This window comes from Lepidothrix coronata, unplaced genomic scaffold (genome assembly GCF_001604755.1).
Source record: "Lepidothrix coronata isolate B3197 unplaced genomic scaffold, Lepidothrix_coronata-1.0 Scaffold70, whole genome shotgun sequence".
Classification (NCBI taxonomy): Eukaryota; Metazoa; Chordata; class Aves; order Passeriformes; family Pipridae; genus Lepidothrix; species Lepidothrix coronata.
The window spans coordinates 1,204,801-1,220,511 of NW_016690250.1; the positions used below are offsets into that span (position 1 = coordinate 1,204,801).

Below are 15,711 nucleotides of genomic sequence, written 5' to 3' on the forward strand. Positions count from 1 at the left end.
CGCGGCGCACCTGCCGCCCGGCATGGCCGCGGCCAACGGCGCGCAGGCGGGGCTGCTCTACTCGCAGCCGCCCGGCTTTACCGTCAACGGGATGCTCGGCGCCGGGCAGCCGGGGCTGCACCACCACGGCCTGCGCGACGCCCACGAGGAGCCGCCGCCGGGGCCGCCGCACCACGGCCCCGAGCACCCGCCGCCGCCCCACGGCCCGCACCCCGGGGCGGCCGGGCCGGCGCCGTCCGCCGCCACCGCCGCGCCCCCCGGGCCACCGCCGCACCACGACCCGCACTCCGACGAGGACACGCCGACCTCGGACGACCTGGAGCAGTTCGCCAAGCAGTTCAAGCAGCGGCGCATCAAACTGGGATTTACCCAAGCGGACGTGGGGCTGGCGCTGGGCACCCTCTACGGCAACGTCTTCTCGCAGACCACCATCTGCCGCTTCGAGGCCCTGCAGCTCAGCTTCAAGAACATGTGCAAGCTGAAGCCTTTGTTGAACAAGTGGTTGGAGGAAGCGGACTCCTCCTCGGGCAGCCCCACCAGCATAGACAAGATCGCGGCGCAGGGCCGCAAGCGGAAAAAGCGCACCTCCATCGAGGTGAGCGTCAAGGGCGCGCTGGAGAGCCACTTCCTCAAGTGCCCCAAGCCCTCCGCCCAGGAGATCACCTCGCTCGCGGACAGCCTACAGCTGGAGAAGGAGGTGGTGAGAGTGTGGTTTTGTAACAGGAGACAGAAAGAGAAGCGCATGACTCCCCCGGGAGGGACGCTGCCGGGCGCCGAGGACGTGTACGGGGCCAGCAGGGACACGCCGCCGCACCACGGGGTGCAGACCCCCGTGCAGTGAACTCACGGCGGGGGCGCCCGGCTCCTCCTCCTCCTCTCCTCCTCCTCCTCCTCCTCCTCCTCTCCTTCCCCCAACTTTTGATTGTCCTTCTTTTTTCTTTTTTTGTTTTTCCTTTTTTTTAATTATTTTATTTTCTCCTATCTTTAAAAAAGACAAAAAATCAAAAAAAACCCAAACAAAAACGCGAAAAAAAGAAAACAAAACAAAAAGCGAGCGAGGGAGAGGGCGAGCGCCAATCACAGCGGACAGACAGACAGACAAAGCAACTGCACCACACTGTCCCCTTAGACGGTAGCAGGTGCGATGCCGTATTTTGACCTTTCCAGACGAGTGCCCGTGCACCGGAGTGGAGTGAGTACCGCGCACGGGCAGGCAGGCGGGCACCGGCAGGGCAGCGGCAGGTACAGGCAGGGCAGGGGCAGGCACCGGCAGGGCAGGCGCAAGGCGAAGCGGTTCGCACAAAACTCTCGCTTGCTGGCAAAAACATGCGGCGCTGCCTTGCCGGGGAGGGGCGGGGAGGAAGGGGGGACACAGCCACCTCGGGTCCCCTCTGCAGCCCCCTTCCGCCACACAAAGGCAGACTGCATTGTGGAATGTCGCTCGGTGTTGGCACATGCTGCTGTGTTTATTTTCTGTGGATCCCCTATATGAATATATGAAAAAAAAAAAAAGGAAGAGAACTGAAAAGCTATCCCTTTTGATGTAGACAGTATTTAACCTTACCAATTTGCACTGCAAGAAAATCGAAGTTTACATAAACAAACTCTTTATTTTTTCTTTTTTCCCCCTTCCTTTCCGACCGTAATTTTGCAAATGACTTGCATTTTCCACGGTAAGCGTTAGTCAACCAGTGACCGATCTACGATATGTTAATGTGTTTTAGCCTTTGCTTTATGTGTATTTGTGAACTTTTGTTATAAACAAGTCTTCTTAAATACGTGTAATGCTTATTTTCTCCTTTTACTGAAGCAAAAAGAATTAGTATATGTGTATGTATGTATGCATATGCATGCATGCATAGACTTACATATATACACATATATATAACCTCTATATATACATATATATGTGCACCTCCAGCTTCTGTTCTCCAGAGGCGTGACTCTCGTAATTGCTTAATATATGCCTTCAATGGCAAGAGTCGAGTTTGGAGAAGGGAGAATAAATGCAAATCAACAAAGTAAACTTCATTTTCAGGCAGTGTGTCCAGGGGCCTAGGCCCAGCCAGAAGGGGAGAAAAAAATATGTACAATCCTTCCAGATTGTGTCAGTGTGGGTGATCAAGGCCCAGTGTGGGGAAGGCGGAGAGGGAACAACATGTTTCCAGAGTTTTCACGGGGAAAGTGGCACTTCCTTGAGAGGGAAAGGGGATTATTTAGTTTCCCCACCACCGCCCCCTCAGCGCCCTTTCCTTCCCTTCCTCCCCCCGCGGCTGCCGTGCGTTCGTGCCTTTGGCATCCCCAGTCTCAGAGCCCGTGCAGCCCGGCCGATATCACCCTTCAAACTTTCTTTCAATGAGCAGTTTTGCATTAAGGCAGAGCCAAGGAGAGCCTGAGGAGCTGCTGGGCCCGAGGTGGGGGTCGGGTGCTTACAACTGCCTGTAAACACACGCTGCCCCCTCCTCTCTGCAGAGACCGTGTGCGTTTCTTTCCCACTTTTAATTTTCGTATTTTATTTTCTATTCGTATCCAGCCCCTCTCCCTCCCCATCCTCCCCTTGTCCTTTGGTCAGATTGTGGTATAATTTATTGAAGGAAAGGACCAGTTTTAACTTGGGCAGCCTTGTGTCTTTCACTGGGGAATGAAATGAAATGGGGAAAAAAAATGCCATTTTTCAATCCATGTTTTTTTCCACCCCTTTGTTAATAGTTTTAAAGTGCATTTCGTGACATTATCTTGATGGGAAATGGTTAACTTCCCAAAAAAAAAAAAAAAAGAGAAAAACCCACGGGGAGAAAAGGAAAAAAAAAAGGAAAAAAAAGGAAAACAAAAAGCTCTGAAGGGAAGCAGAGGAGCGGGACCTTGGAGCAGCGCATGTATGTGCGTGTGTCTGCGTGCGTTTGTGTACTTATGCACACACGCAGCTATGCATATACATTAGAGGAACTTTAAACTATGATAGTTATAAATTCATAAAGGGATCATTTAGTCAGCACAAATGGGTGCTATAGAGACAAAGCATTTTTATAATCTAAAAGTTTACTTAGTTGAGTGTTGGACAATTATGGAGAAAAAACAGTGAAGCATTCTCTCGCAGAACTCTCCTATAAATATTGCATTCAGTAGCTAAGGCTTTAGAATATGTTTCTCATTGTCTTTTAAAACGCCTGTGACACTGAGTTTTCTTTCCTTGTTTCTTTCTCCCTTTCTTTCTTGCTTTCTTTCTCTCTTTCTTCTTGGTAAGACAGATGTGATTTCTAAGAGGCACATGCATTAGCCTTTTTCCTGGTTTTCCAACAATTGTTACAAAGATACGGGCACCAAGCTTTTCTCTTTTCTTTCTTTTTTTTTTTTTTTTTTTTTTTTTTGTTTTTTTTTTGTTGTTGTTGTTGTTGAGCTGCTTGTTATTTAAAGTGTTGAGGACTAGCGCCTAGTGAAGTGAATCAGATCAGGGCAGATCCAGTGGTAAAGGGAGGAAATGAACTTTCAGACACTTATTAATACGTGCGTAAGGTCAGAAAACGGAGTCAAGAGGATGTTTGAAAAAGCCTCAAACTCCAAATAGGTTTACTAAAAGAAAAAGTTACCATGCAAACCTTACCACTATGTATATATGTTTAATATTTGTCCTTTGAAATGCAGAAATAGTTTCAATGTTTTCTTTGTCTATTTTTCTTTTTTTTTAAATGCTACCCAGGGAAATATTTTCATATCATTTTTAAGTGGCCTGCCTCAATGTATATTTATTTCTTTTAAAGCAAACAGGTTCTGGAAACTGTTTTTCTGTAGCTTTAAATGAGTAGGTGAACAAAATCTATATGGGATGTAATTTTTTTTGGTTCAGTCTCTTTAAAAATACTTTGTTTTGGTACATTTGGATGTGCTTGTGGGGAAAAATAAAAACGCAGAGATCCTTATATATTTATGTTAAAGTAATATTTTATTATCTACATAAAACAGAAATGCACAATACCTTCATAGTTTCTTCTAATTATTGAAATATCGTTATTTTATTTTTAAAGATAGCACAGATTTGCATAGTTCTTAAGATTTCGAAGGAGAAGACCCCAGTACTTATACTGAGTTGAGTTCTGTGTAAAAGCACCGCCATTCCTTTATATTTCATGGAATTTTTGGAATAAATTTGATGCCTATACTGAGAGGTTCCATGCTCATAACTTTCAGGGTCTTGAAGGAGAGCCTCGGAAGCTGTGTTCATTATGTCTCTCCACAGATGAACCGCAGCTGTGTGTTTTGGAGCATTGATTTCTGTGCGAGTAGGGGTGTCCTGCCTTTGATGCTGGTGGGGAGATCTGCTAGATCTGCTCCTCAGGTTGGTTGCATATTCTGGCGGAAGGCATGGTGGAGAAGAGACTCGATTCTTCTCGGTCTTCTTGATAATTTAAGGTCTGATTCTTTAAAGAAAAAAAAAAGAAGACAGAAAAAGAAAAAAAGGAGAGAGAGAAAAAGAAAAAAAGAAAAACAAAAAGGCGGGGCTTAATGATGGTAGTACCATTTGCAGGAGGAAGAATGCGGCTGACCGGCGGGGCAGCGCACCCCCGGGCCGAGCCGGGCCCCGGCCCCCGCGGCGACCGCCCCGAGCCGACGGGGCCGGGGCTCTCACGTTATAGGCGTCTGCGGCTCCGTGTTTGTAACGACCTGGTCGGTTTTTCCCGGAGGAGTCCCAGCTGGGCACCCGCGGGACTGGCGCGCTGGCGAGTGACATCCAGCTGGGCAGTGTTCGCATACGCAGTGGAGTGTTTAGGTCCTTTTTGACTGGCTCAGTTTCCTAAGTAAGATATCTTGCTCTTCTCGTGCCTCCCCCCTCCCCCCCCCCGTTCACGATAGTTTCTAGGCTTATTAGATTTAATCATCTTTTCTAACTTCTAGTCAATATTACACTCATCCCGAACAGATTCAGCTAAATGATCTTATCAATAGTTTCGAAGAGAAGTGACAGAAAGAAGAAGTGTTTTGTGACCGCAGACGTGCTGACGGGTAAAATGTTGAAGCTGGGTATGGATTTAAAAGTCCTTGGTCAATAGCCCGCGGAACGGGCTGCGGAAAGCGAGCAGCCTCTGCCCTCTGCAGGACACTCGGGTGGGCGCCCAGGGAATATTTCGCCTTTGACGACAGGGACCCGCTATTGGGGAGCGCTCCCGTGTCGAGGGAACAGGAGGTGACTTGGATGGATGGTGATGGCCGCCGAGAGCCGGCGGCGGGACAGCGCGACCGGCCGCTGCTCGGCGGGAGCCCCCGGGCTGCTCTTCCGGGGCTCTTTGCCCAGCAAGGGGCTGACCTTATGGGAGCAACTTCGCTCGCCCTTCTGGACTGGTTGTGGGGAGGTCGGCCGGTTCGGGGTCATTCTTCCTGTTTCCTTCAGTCTCTCTTTTAAGAGAAAGGAGAGGTGGAAATGGAGCAGCCATAGGATGCTCCTTCTGCAGGTGGATGTCAGGGTACGCGGTTGCTTTCCGGGCTCCCCCGCTCTCATTCCCAGCAGGGACACTGTCATAGGTCAGATGTCAACAAGAAAAGCCCTACTTCCTCGGCTCGCGCTCTCTTGTGGAGGCCGAAACTGGAGGGCGGAAGGAGACTGTGTATTCCCAAACATTTGAATCCTGATTGCCTCTCCCCTCGTCCCCGGCTCCGCAGGGACGAGAGGCGGTGGTCGGTGCTGCCTGCCCTGTGGCGCTCCCGTTGCCTCCTAGCCCCGCCGTCTTTCCCGAGGGTGAGCAATGGGGGGACCGGGGTTTGGAAAGAGAGAAGCAGGACAAGGGAAATAATGCGGCAAATTCCCCGGGCTGCGGGGCAGGCCGGGGTGGTGTCTGGCGAGGCGATGTTCTCGGGCTGGACAGCTTGTGAGAGACCCGGCGGGGGCAGAGGCCCCAGTTGGCCTCGGCTCCACCCCGTCGTCTCTCTCTCTCTCTCTCTCTCTTTCTCCCTCGGGCTTTGTTGACGGCAGTTCGGGGTCCCCCCCGCGACCTCTTCTCCAGTGCCCGGTCCTCCGAGCGAGCTTCTGGAGCCGGGCTGCAGGGGTGCGGCGGAGCGGGCCCGGCTGCGTGCTCCTTCCCGGCCTCCTCCCCCCGCCTTGGACCCGACCCCAGTCTGGGACTGCCCCAGCCCTCCGGTTGATTCAGTGGGGAAAAAACCCCTCCCGCGGCTGCCTACCCTTGCCCGCCGGGCGACCCCAGGCTCCAGGGTTGTCCCAAGCCGCGTTGTTGGAGGTTTGGTGGCTCTTTGTTGTGGTGCCGTCGATGTGGAGGGAAGAGGACGGGTGACCCTCTCTGGGAAGGGAGGCGACGGTCTCCGGTGGGAGATGAGGCGGAGGGGTGGGGGGGAGAGCAGTCACCAGCGGGCGGGCGCGCTGGGTTTAGTCCGACTTAAACCTCTGGGCTAAGATGCAGCAGTGGAACAGGGTGGCGGGCACGGGGGTCCCCCCAGCTGGAGCCCGGGCAGAGCCTTGCGGGGCAGGGTTTGGGGGCAAGGAAGGAAACTGCCCGCGGCTTCTTGGCTGTGGACGGGGCAGCGGCGGCCTTCTGCTGACTCTAGAAGGGAGGCTGGGCGTTGGGGTCTGTCTTGGGAATCGTGGCTCTTCCGCCTCCCCTGCTCCTGCCGGGGGATGTCTATTTATTGTGCGTTTCGGAAGGGTCAGGGCCTGGGCTGCCTCTCCGTCTTTTATCTCGAGACGGAAAAGATAAAAAACAAATTTTCAGAGCTGCAGACGCTAAGTTGGCAGTCTGTGCTCGGAGCATGGCCGGGTTGCCGTCGGGGATGTAGGAAGATGCTCCGCAGAAGTGAGTTTCCCCCTGGCTCGGACAGGCGGTGCTGGGAAAATTAGGCTCTGGGGAAAATTAGTTAGAGCAAACCCAAAGCATGCTGCAGCAGAAATGGTAAAACAAAAAGCAAGAACTCCTCCTCAGACACGAGTTCTCATCAAATCACAAACCAAACAAATACGTTTTTCGGCAGGCGAGTCCCAGCTACAGCGAGTGGACTCTCACACCGCAGCCGGCCTCAACCCGTGGCCTGACCTACGCTGTGGATCTCTTCCCTCGAACCGCATATCCCTCCCTGCACACTCCCTGTAAATACCTCCGAAACTCGGCCAAGTGTCCCGAGTATGCCGAGATTTCACACAGGGCCCGCAGGGCCGGGGAGGCCGCCTATGCCGGCGCGGAGCCCCTTTCGCTCGCAACCCCGGCCCCGCAGCGGCCCACCGCCCGCACCAGACCCGAGCCTGTCCGCGGGACGCAGGCATCGGATCCTGCCCTCCCGTCGGCGGGCAGGGAGAGGGCTGGGGAGAGGGCAGCAGCGAAGCAGTGGCCGAAACTCTGCCGGCGCTGCCAGGAGGGGCGGTGGGTGGGCGCTGCGCCCCTGCCCGGGGTCCAGGTGGCTGGAGAGGGGGAACCGGGTTCCCTTCGCCCCGGGGAGGCGGCGGGTTCGGCCGGTATCTGCCTGGCCCCGTCCGGGGCAGGAGGTCTGCCTCCCTCAGTGAATGGGGGTGCAGGGCGTGCGGAGCCGGCCGGGGGACACCATCGCTCCCACGGCGGGGCCGGGGCGATGCGGGCCGTCCCAGGGCGGGGCTCCAGCTCCCCGGCTGCAGCTCTCCCGGCGGTCTCGCAACGTCTCGCCCGGCCGGGCTGAGCTGTACCGCGCCCTATGTCCCCGGGCCTGTCCGCACAGATGTCATTTTTAAGGATTAAAAGGAGAGCAGGCCGGTAGGAAATTGGCGGCCAGTGTTTCTGCCCTTCCTCCTCGCACGGCGGTAAATCCTGGCAGGACTCGGGCTCGTAAAAGTGATGATGGGACAGCTCTCCCCCTCCTCTTCCCTGTCCCGTCTTCTCCTGTCCCGGGAGTTGTGAGAGGCGCTCGTCTAAAAGTTAGGACTTGTTTTTAGGCAGCCTGACTCATTCATTAATTCTCTTTCCCTCCTTGATTCATTCATATCTACAGTCATTCATTGCCAAGTCCATGGAGGCATCAGCTCCTTGGTCAGTAGGGGAGACGTACAAACAAGGATGGTGCTATTTATTTCCCTCTGCCTGTGGATTTCTAAGACGTTCAAGCAGGCACAATCATTAAACTAATTTGTATTTGATTGTTTGGGCGGACGGGGGTGAATTTTATTGCACTAAGCATTCAAGCACGCACGCATCGCTGATTACCAGTATACATTAAATAAAGTTGTTTGTACACATTGTCTTACCACATATAGGCAGTCTTATTATTCTAATTACTCTAATTAGTGCATTGAAATGTTTTCTACTTGATTTGAGGAGACAGTGATTAGTTCTATTACTTCTTTAACTCTTATTTCATGGAAAACTGTTGATGCATGTTCCAATTACCTTGTTTTTCTCTTTAATATAGTGCGGGCCAAAATTATTATGAAACGATACCGTTGGTGGGTAAAAACATACATCTATTTTCCCTTTTTAAAAAAGCTTCAGGTTTTTTTTATAAATCTCACCACCAGAGAGAAAACCCCTCCACCCCCAAAGCGTTCACAAATAATTATTTCTAGCCAAAGTAGAAATTGTTTCTTTACAATTTCTTCTGCTGGTGTGTTAGTACTTTATGGTTGTAACATTACCCTTTCTTAATTTTTTTTTCTTAAAAAAAAAAAAAGGGGAGAGTCTAAGGCATACTTCATGTGAAGCTGTTTCATAAGTTTTAAATTAAGGTTACTATTAATTGATAGGATCAGTTCATCAAACATGTTACTTCTATAGGGAATTGTAATTAAAACCTTAATCCCGTTTGAGACTTAGTTTTATCTTAAACACTTTCTTGAGGGATTTTTCCCCCTTTTTCCCTGGCAGTTGCTGCTTGAAGCATGACAGGGGTGCGGACGAGAACCCAGACCCCACCAGAGCAGGGAGGTTATTTTGTTATCAAAATAGCCATCTTCACTATTGAACCAATAGAGATTTTATGTCGAGTTTTGGGATGTGTGTGTGTGTGTGTTGGCCTTTTGTGTTGATGTGGCGGCCACTTAAACCCAGCCGGTGACGAAGCGGGCGGCGGGGATGGAATCTCGCCTTCCTTTCACGTTACAGACAGGGATACTGGTTATTTCTCGGTCATAAAAACACTGCTTTTATTGTTGGTGTCTCCCCCCTCCTCTTCCCGTTAGTTTGTTAAATAAATACGAAGGGATGGGGGGGAACAAGAAACGCAAACTATCTCTTAAATTCTTAGAAGTCCAGGTCTGGAGGGAAATCTATGCAGTTACATAGGTAAATACTGGGCCTAGGCTGCTTATACTTTTAATATTTAAACGGGGATTACAGGGGATCTAAAGACGCCTTCCTAACCTTTGCCAATTGCCTGTGCGAGGAGAAATCCCGCAAGATGCACAAAGGGGCGAGACGGCTTCCCACCGCCTCTGACAAACGACTCCGCCGCTTGTGCGGCTGGGGACCGACTTTCTCCCCGGGGCGGGGTTGGCGGGGGAGGGACAGCAGTGAGGTTTTCGAGGGGTGTTTGAAAGCGTGGGCCCTGCTTCTCCTTCCCGCAGAGCACCGTCTGGCCCCGCTGCGCGGTCCGGTCCCGGCGCTGGCGGCGCTCCGGTCCTGGGAATTCGCCGCCGGCCGGGCCGGGACCGGAGCCGGGGCCGCGCGTGGAGTGCGGGCGCCCCCCAGCGGCCGCCACCGCCGCAGCCGCGGGGACTCCCCCGGGAAGGGCAGGGGAGCATCCAGCAGCCTCCTCTCCGCTCCGAAACCCCTCGCTCTCCTTGGACGCACGGGGCTGGGCTCCGGGACACCTGTCGGAGAGGTCGCTAGAGCCCGAGGTGCCTCTGGGCGAGGGAAGAGAAAGTCGTGAGTACGCCTGTTGTCTTCCCCTTGGTTTCTACTTTTTCTTTTTTTTTTTTTTTTTTTTTTTAATATATACACAGCAACAACGAAGTCCTGTGTTAAACATACTGCTTCTCCCGCCGTCTGGGTGGGATTAAAAAAAAAAAAAAGAGCAAAAAAGCCAACCACCCAGCAAATCCACGGTTTATTCTCAAGCCCCAGAAAACCGGGAGAGAAGATGCTATTTGAGTCCCTTCCTCCTCCAGCTGAGGAGATGTCCTGTCCCTCAGACTGGCAATCCCAGCTCCAGCGTGTTGGATAACAGGACAAAGCCATGCCACTTCTCCGCGGCGTGAAAGCGGCCCCGCGTGGTGCCACCCGTGGAGGGGGACAGCTGTGGGGCTCGGCTTTTCTGACCGCGCTGAGCGGGCGCGGTGTCGCTCCTGCTGCTACCTTCAAGCTTGCCGCGGGGTGTGAGCCCAGTGCCTCTGGGAGCTGTTTCCCGCCTGCCCCGCATCTCCCGGTAAGCGAGGGCATAGCCAGGACAGTGGGAGAGGGGCAGGGCTTGGAGGGCTCTGAGCATTGCACATCTCTGCAAGCGCCTTCCCCACCTGTCTCCCTTCTGGGAAGGCAGAGGTGCCCAAATCCCACCGTTTCACCAAATGGCTTCTCTTCTTGCTGAAGTCAAATCACCCCACATGCCAGACTGGCATCCCCATAGGCCTCCAAAAAAAACCCCCAACCACCCCAAGACCCCTTCTCCATTGGATGAATTCCCCATTTTGCAGGAAGAGAGAACTAGAGACAGCCCTGGTTTCCTGCAGGGCCTTTTGATGCTTGCTGGGCACTCTCTCTTTTCACCCAACACCATGACACCCTCCCCAAGCCACCTGGCAGCTGTCAGGGGTTCAGCTGTGTGGGACCCAGGCCCCCGCAGCAGCATGGGCTGGTAAGACCATACAGGTTTACATCTTGTGTTTATTTCAGTGCTGCTGGTTTTGTAATTACCATTTGCCATGCTGTGTATGTAGGTGATGAAAATGTTAAAATATTGCGAATATCAAGAACCCAAGCCATTCAGACATTCTGCTACAGCAGACTTCATTGCACTGAAAACTGATAAGTGACATATCACGATCTCAAAGTCTCTTGTTAACTCAATAAGCAAATTGAGCTGAAACAAAACAAAACAAAACACCCAAAACAGATTAAGTTTTAGGAAGAAATAAGCATTCTGCACAGAGCTAATCACACTACAGACAGGCAATACTGTAGCACTGAGCAGACATGAGAGAAAATAACCTGTTTTCCAGCTGAACATCAGTGCTGGACCTGTTCAGATAACAGAAATGAGATGCTATACTATGGCTGGAACTGGAAAGGTAAGCAGTGGCTACACCTCTAGCTACAGACGAAGCCTGTGTCCATCCGACCCACGGAGATAGTTTTGTTTTCAGTAGGCAGAAAGCCACGACAAAGGTTCCACCTCTAAACGGCAAAGCTGGCTTTATTCCAGGCACCTTTCCTAAACCAGCAGATAAGTTAGGATTGATTTATTTGCTAACAGGTCTAAGGAGCTGGAGAACATTGACCTCTTGCATACTCATTTTGCATACACCCTCAGTCTATAATTCATATCCCAAAGCAGAAGTTTTTAGTTTTAGGAAAATTTTAGCAGTCCCTCATTAAAATCATGCATGTCTGGCTTTTTGAACTGTGCAAGAAAGAGGATGGACAACCTAGCCTGTCTACGTCTCATATAGCCAATCATGGGAAGTAGGTGTTTCAGAGGACCTGCAGAGGGGCTTCTGGTCCCTTTGGCTTCGGTGCTGACTCCTTTCCAGCTGACCATTCAGGAATACAGACCCACCCACAGCAGCAGCAAGGGCACTTTAGGTTTTATATCTACAGTGGTAGGTCAGATTTCACCCCTTTTCACTCCCACACGCTCTACCCACAAGGCTGAAATCAATCTTCCTCTTCCCTGCCTGGCCCAGCACCTTGACTTCTGCATTCCTGCCACTACATCTCCAGTGAAAGGGCAGAAGAGGGCTCACCCTGAGAATCAACACATAACCTGGCAGCTAAGCCTCAGCTACACCTTCAGTTAATTCCCTTTGGCCTGAATCCACAGCTTCCCACATCCTAGCACTGCTCTACTGCCAGACTTGGACCTAACACTTAACAGGTCAAATAAGATTAGATGCAGGAGGCTCCTACTAGTCCTAACACACAGTCTGAACAGCCACAGGCTGTTACAGGCAGGGGGAAGCCCCATTATTAATAGGTGCCAAACACCTAGTTAAGGTCAAAGTCAGCAGTGACCAGAGAGTCTGGGATACGGACACAGTGTTAATCCCAAATGCAATAGTTTCCTTCTCAACCCTTCTATGAGAGACCTCCTGTGCTAAACTAACAGCTGCCCAAACAGTTAACATTTACTATTGGATACTGGTACTCGAAAAGATAACATGTGGATTGACAATCGCATCTTTCTGTCACATTCAGTGCAGTTTTTAAATATTAATGTCTATTTTCTTTTTTTTTTTTTTTTAATATTTTACCTGTGGTGGACTTTGTTTGAGCCCTGAGCTTGCAGCCAGTTAACAAGGCTAAATCTAAGCATGACTTATCCTTTTCACAAAGAAACTATGCAGACTGTATCACTGGGTTCCACCTGCACCTAGAAGCCTATTGACCTGAAGTTTGAACTTAAATTGTTTGTGCATTTGCATCCAGAGGGATGGACACGACCTTGTTACAAAAATGCTGCTGCACTTATTCTAACTCCTGAAGTTATCTGGCAGTTCAAAACTGCCTGGTCACTGCGTCAGGGCATTTTTATTTCTAGCTCTACAAAAACGTGAGGGAAAGCATTATGTTAAAATCTGTTTCAAATAATAAATGCCTACATTGTATATAATGACATTTGATTTTACCAGTGAATAAACAATTGCAGCATGCATGGTATCAGATCTACAGCATTCTGTTTTAAATTTCAATCAAGATTGCCAATGGCACCATAAAGTAACAGAGGCGAGTTTGCATTTTTGAATGTTTTCACAACACTAAGCTTTACCCCATCCATCTGGACATATAACAAGTAAAATTATACGAGTATGGAGAACACGTAACTGCTTTCACTTGCCCAAATAATGCACGCCTGCCAAACAGTAATGTAATAAAATGCATTACAGGCTCTCAGGCATTAAACTCTGGAAATACAGAAATAATTTGAAATCTGGCTTTATCTGTTTTTGAACTGTTTGCATTATCAGAAGTGCCACACAGAGGAAGACAGACACCTGACATGCTTCAGATTTTTGTGTGAATTTTCCACACTGTGAAACAGGCATTGGTCAGACACAGGGCTGTCCAAAAACTGTACTTAGCATGTGTCAAAAGTCAGCTGCATTTTGTCCAAGATGCACAAAAGTCAGGTCCAGTCTCAGCCTTACACTTCTGGATAATCAGAAGCATCAGCAGCTGTAAGTTGGTGCTAGAAGACAGTTTTAGCACGTTTGGAATGATACTGGCCTGAGGCAAAGCTGTGTTACAAAAGCTGAACACTTCGGGAGGTGTTGGAGATTAAAAGTCTTACTAAAAGTTTCTTTAGAGATGTAAGAAAACAACTCAAAGGTCTTTATTTGTTTTAGTTAATTGTCTTGAACAATTAACAGTACCAGCCAAATCTAACATTTATAAAATTTGCCTAGAAGAAAATGGGCACTGATTAAACCAGCATCAATTTTGGAACCATTAAAACCACTTCAGATAATTCAGCAAAAAAAGGAGGACAAAGTCTAGCAAAGCAGTTGCTCATTTTCAATTCAATACTTGGGTTGTTCTTGACAAGTGGAGTCCAATTGATCACCTGTCCTCTTCTGGTTCCCATTTTCAAAGCTGCAGAATTCTTAACATCTTTGCTAAATTCCAAGTTTAACATATTAAGTTCCACAACATTTAAAAGCAACTGTACCACTACCCATATAATTAAAGGGTTTAAGAAATACCTTATGGTAACAAAATTTGTGCTAAAGTAGGAAATTATTCTTGAAAGAAATTCAAGCATTATATTTTTCTTGGAGGTCTCTCCTGGTACATTGTAATCTCCATATTCCGCTTTATATCCCATCTGTCTATATACATCTGTTGTCTCTTGCTCTGTACCTAGACTACAAACAGTTTCAGCCAGCAAAACATCTATTTTGTGTAATGTGCCTTCACAGGGCTATAGTAAGCTATATATTAAACAATAATAAACTTTTCTAATATTAAAAATTAAAAAAAGCTAGCTTACGAATTTGTATTGAAAAACATCCAGGGTGGCTTATTTCAAAATAAACAGAGACAAAAATATGACCAAACTGCTCCTCTGAATGCATCATATTGTATTTTATTTTGTCGGGTTTTTTAAAATGAATGCACAAAAGGTCAATGAATTTAGACAAATAATTTATTTTTGTTTTATTTATTCATTATTTTATGTACAGTTGGCATTTTGCAATACTGTAAAAGGGAAACAAATTAAGTGCAAAGCAAAATAACTATTATAGGTTGAATATATTTTAACACTTTTCTGTCATCTCTGAATTAGCAGACACTGACAACTCAGTGAGGACATTAATTTCAACTTCTTTATACAGGCAGTAATGAAATAAAACTGCACAATACAGTATTACGACACTTTAAATGATCCAACATATCAGAAGAAAAACAGACTTAATTTACTAAATTGAAATCACTGGTTAACTTTTTTAAGATAAAAAGAAAGTATCTTTGAGTTAGCAATATAAGGCATTAGATAATTTCTCCATAATAATTTAAATCCTTCATAAATATAGGGTTAATGTTTTGTGTATGTGTGTGTTCAAGTAAACCCCTACCTTATACCACAGAAACATGAGTCAAAGGCATTCAAATGAGGAGAGGCCTGGTATCCATGCCTGGGCTATGTCTGCATATGCACAGACACCTTTGGGTTTACAAGCCTCCTGCTTGGTTTTGCTAACCACTGCCTTCACCATACTTTAAATATGCTCTTATTAGCTTTTCTAATCTAAACCTCTCAACACCTGTTTCTCAAAGGACTTTTGTTGGGGAATTTATTGAAGCCAGTTAGGACCCACATGTTCTTATATATTCACAGTAGCATTTTATACTTTAGGGCTCGAACCACTACCATGAGGTGCAAATGAATAACCTCCCTTTGGACATTTTTGTGGCACGGTACTGAGGAACTATGTAAAAGTTAAGAAGCTTTGAATCATGATGAAGAGTGGCTATCCTCGTTTATGCTAATTTGAATTAAAATATTTGCATAACCAACATACTCCCACCTGCTGCTTGTTATTCTTTTAATTGAAGATAAATGCCCCTTTCCTTTGGCTGGCCTAATTACCCTAATGGGGGGGGGGAGCGGGAGGGGGGAAAACAACTACTAGGAAAAAAAGGCTTTCTACTTTTAGCCAAGATATTTTGTAGGGAGCAATCAGATACAGTTCAACAACCAGAGCAAAGAAAGTTGTGGTCTTTGGTGGAAGCAAGTGAAACTAGGGGACTAATTGGGAGCACTGAAAGGTAAGCAACCTCGTACTCTGAATCCACTCATACTAGCTTCCAACAGAAATTTTATATAGTCTACATAGACCTCTGCTTCTCCAGAGGTCAATTCAAGACCTCAGTTTAAGATTAGTCTCCTAGGGTCTTGTCACTGGGTAGACAGGTTCTTCTATAGGGTAATTCAGATCAGGATATCAGTTTCCTAACTTTAGTACCTACTCTGGATATTTTAAAAAATATCCTCCAGCTACAGAAAATGTGCTTAGAGGCAATTATCCCTTTTGTCCTTCTCAATTTACTACAAAAAGGCATAATTTGCTTCTGGTGCTTACTGGCATAGCATGCACAGCAC

General features: G+C 48.3%; 1 protein-coding gene across 1 annotated transcript; it reads left to right on the forward strand.

Annotated features, from left to right (window-relative positions):
- The first annotated feature begins 6 nt into the window (after positions 1-6).
- POU3F2 (POU class 3 homeobox 2) lies at positions 7-4,156 on the forward strand. Its single transcript, XM_017818744.1, has one exon. The coding sequence runs from the start codon at positions 23-25 to the stop codon at positions 839-841; it is 819 nt and encodes a 272-aa protein (XP_017674233.1). The 5' UTR covers positions 7-22; the 3' UTR covers positions 842-4,156.
- The last annotated feature ends 11,555 nt before the right edge of the window (positions 4,157-15,711 follow it).

Coding starts and splice junctions, on each gene's coding strand:
- POU3F2 (XM_017818744.1), top strand. CDS start 23: ATGGCCGCGGCCAACGGCGCGCAGGCGGGGCTGCTCTACTCGCAGCCG.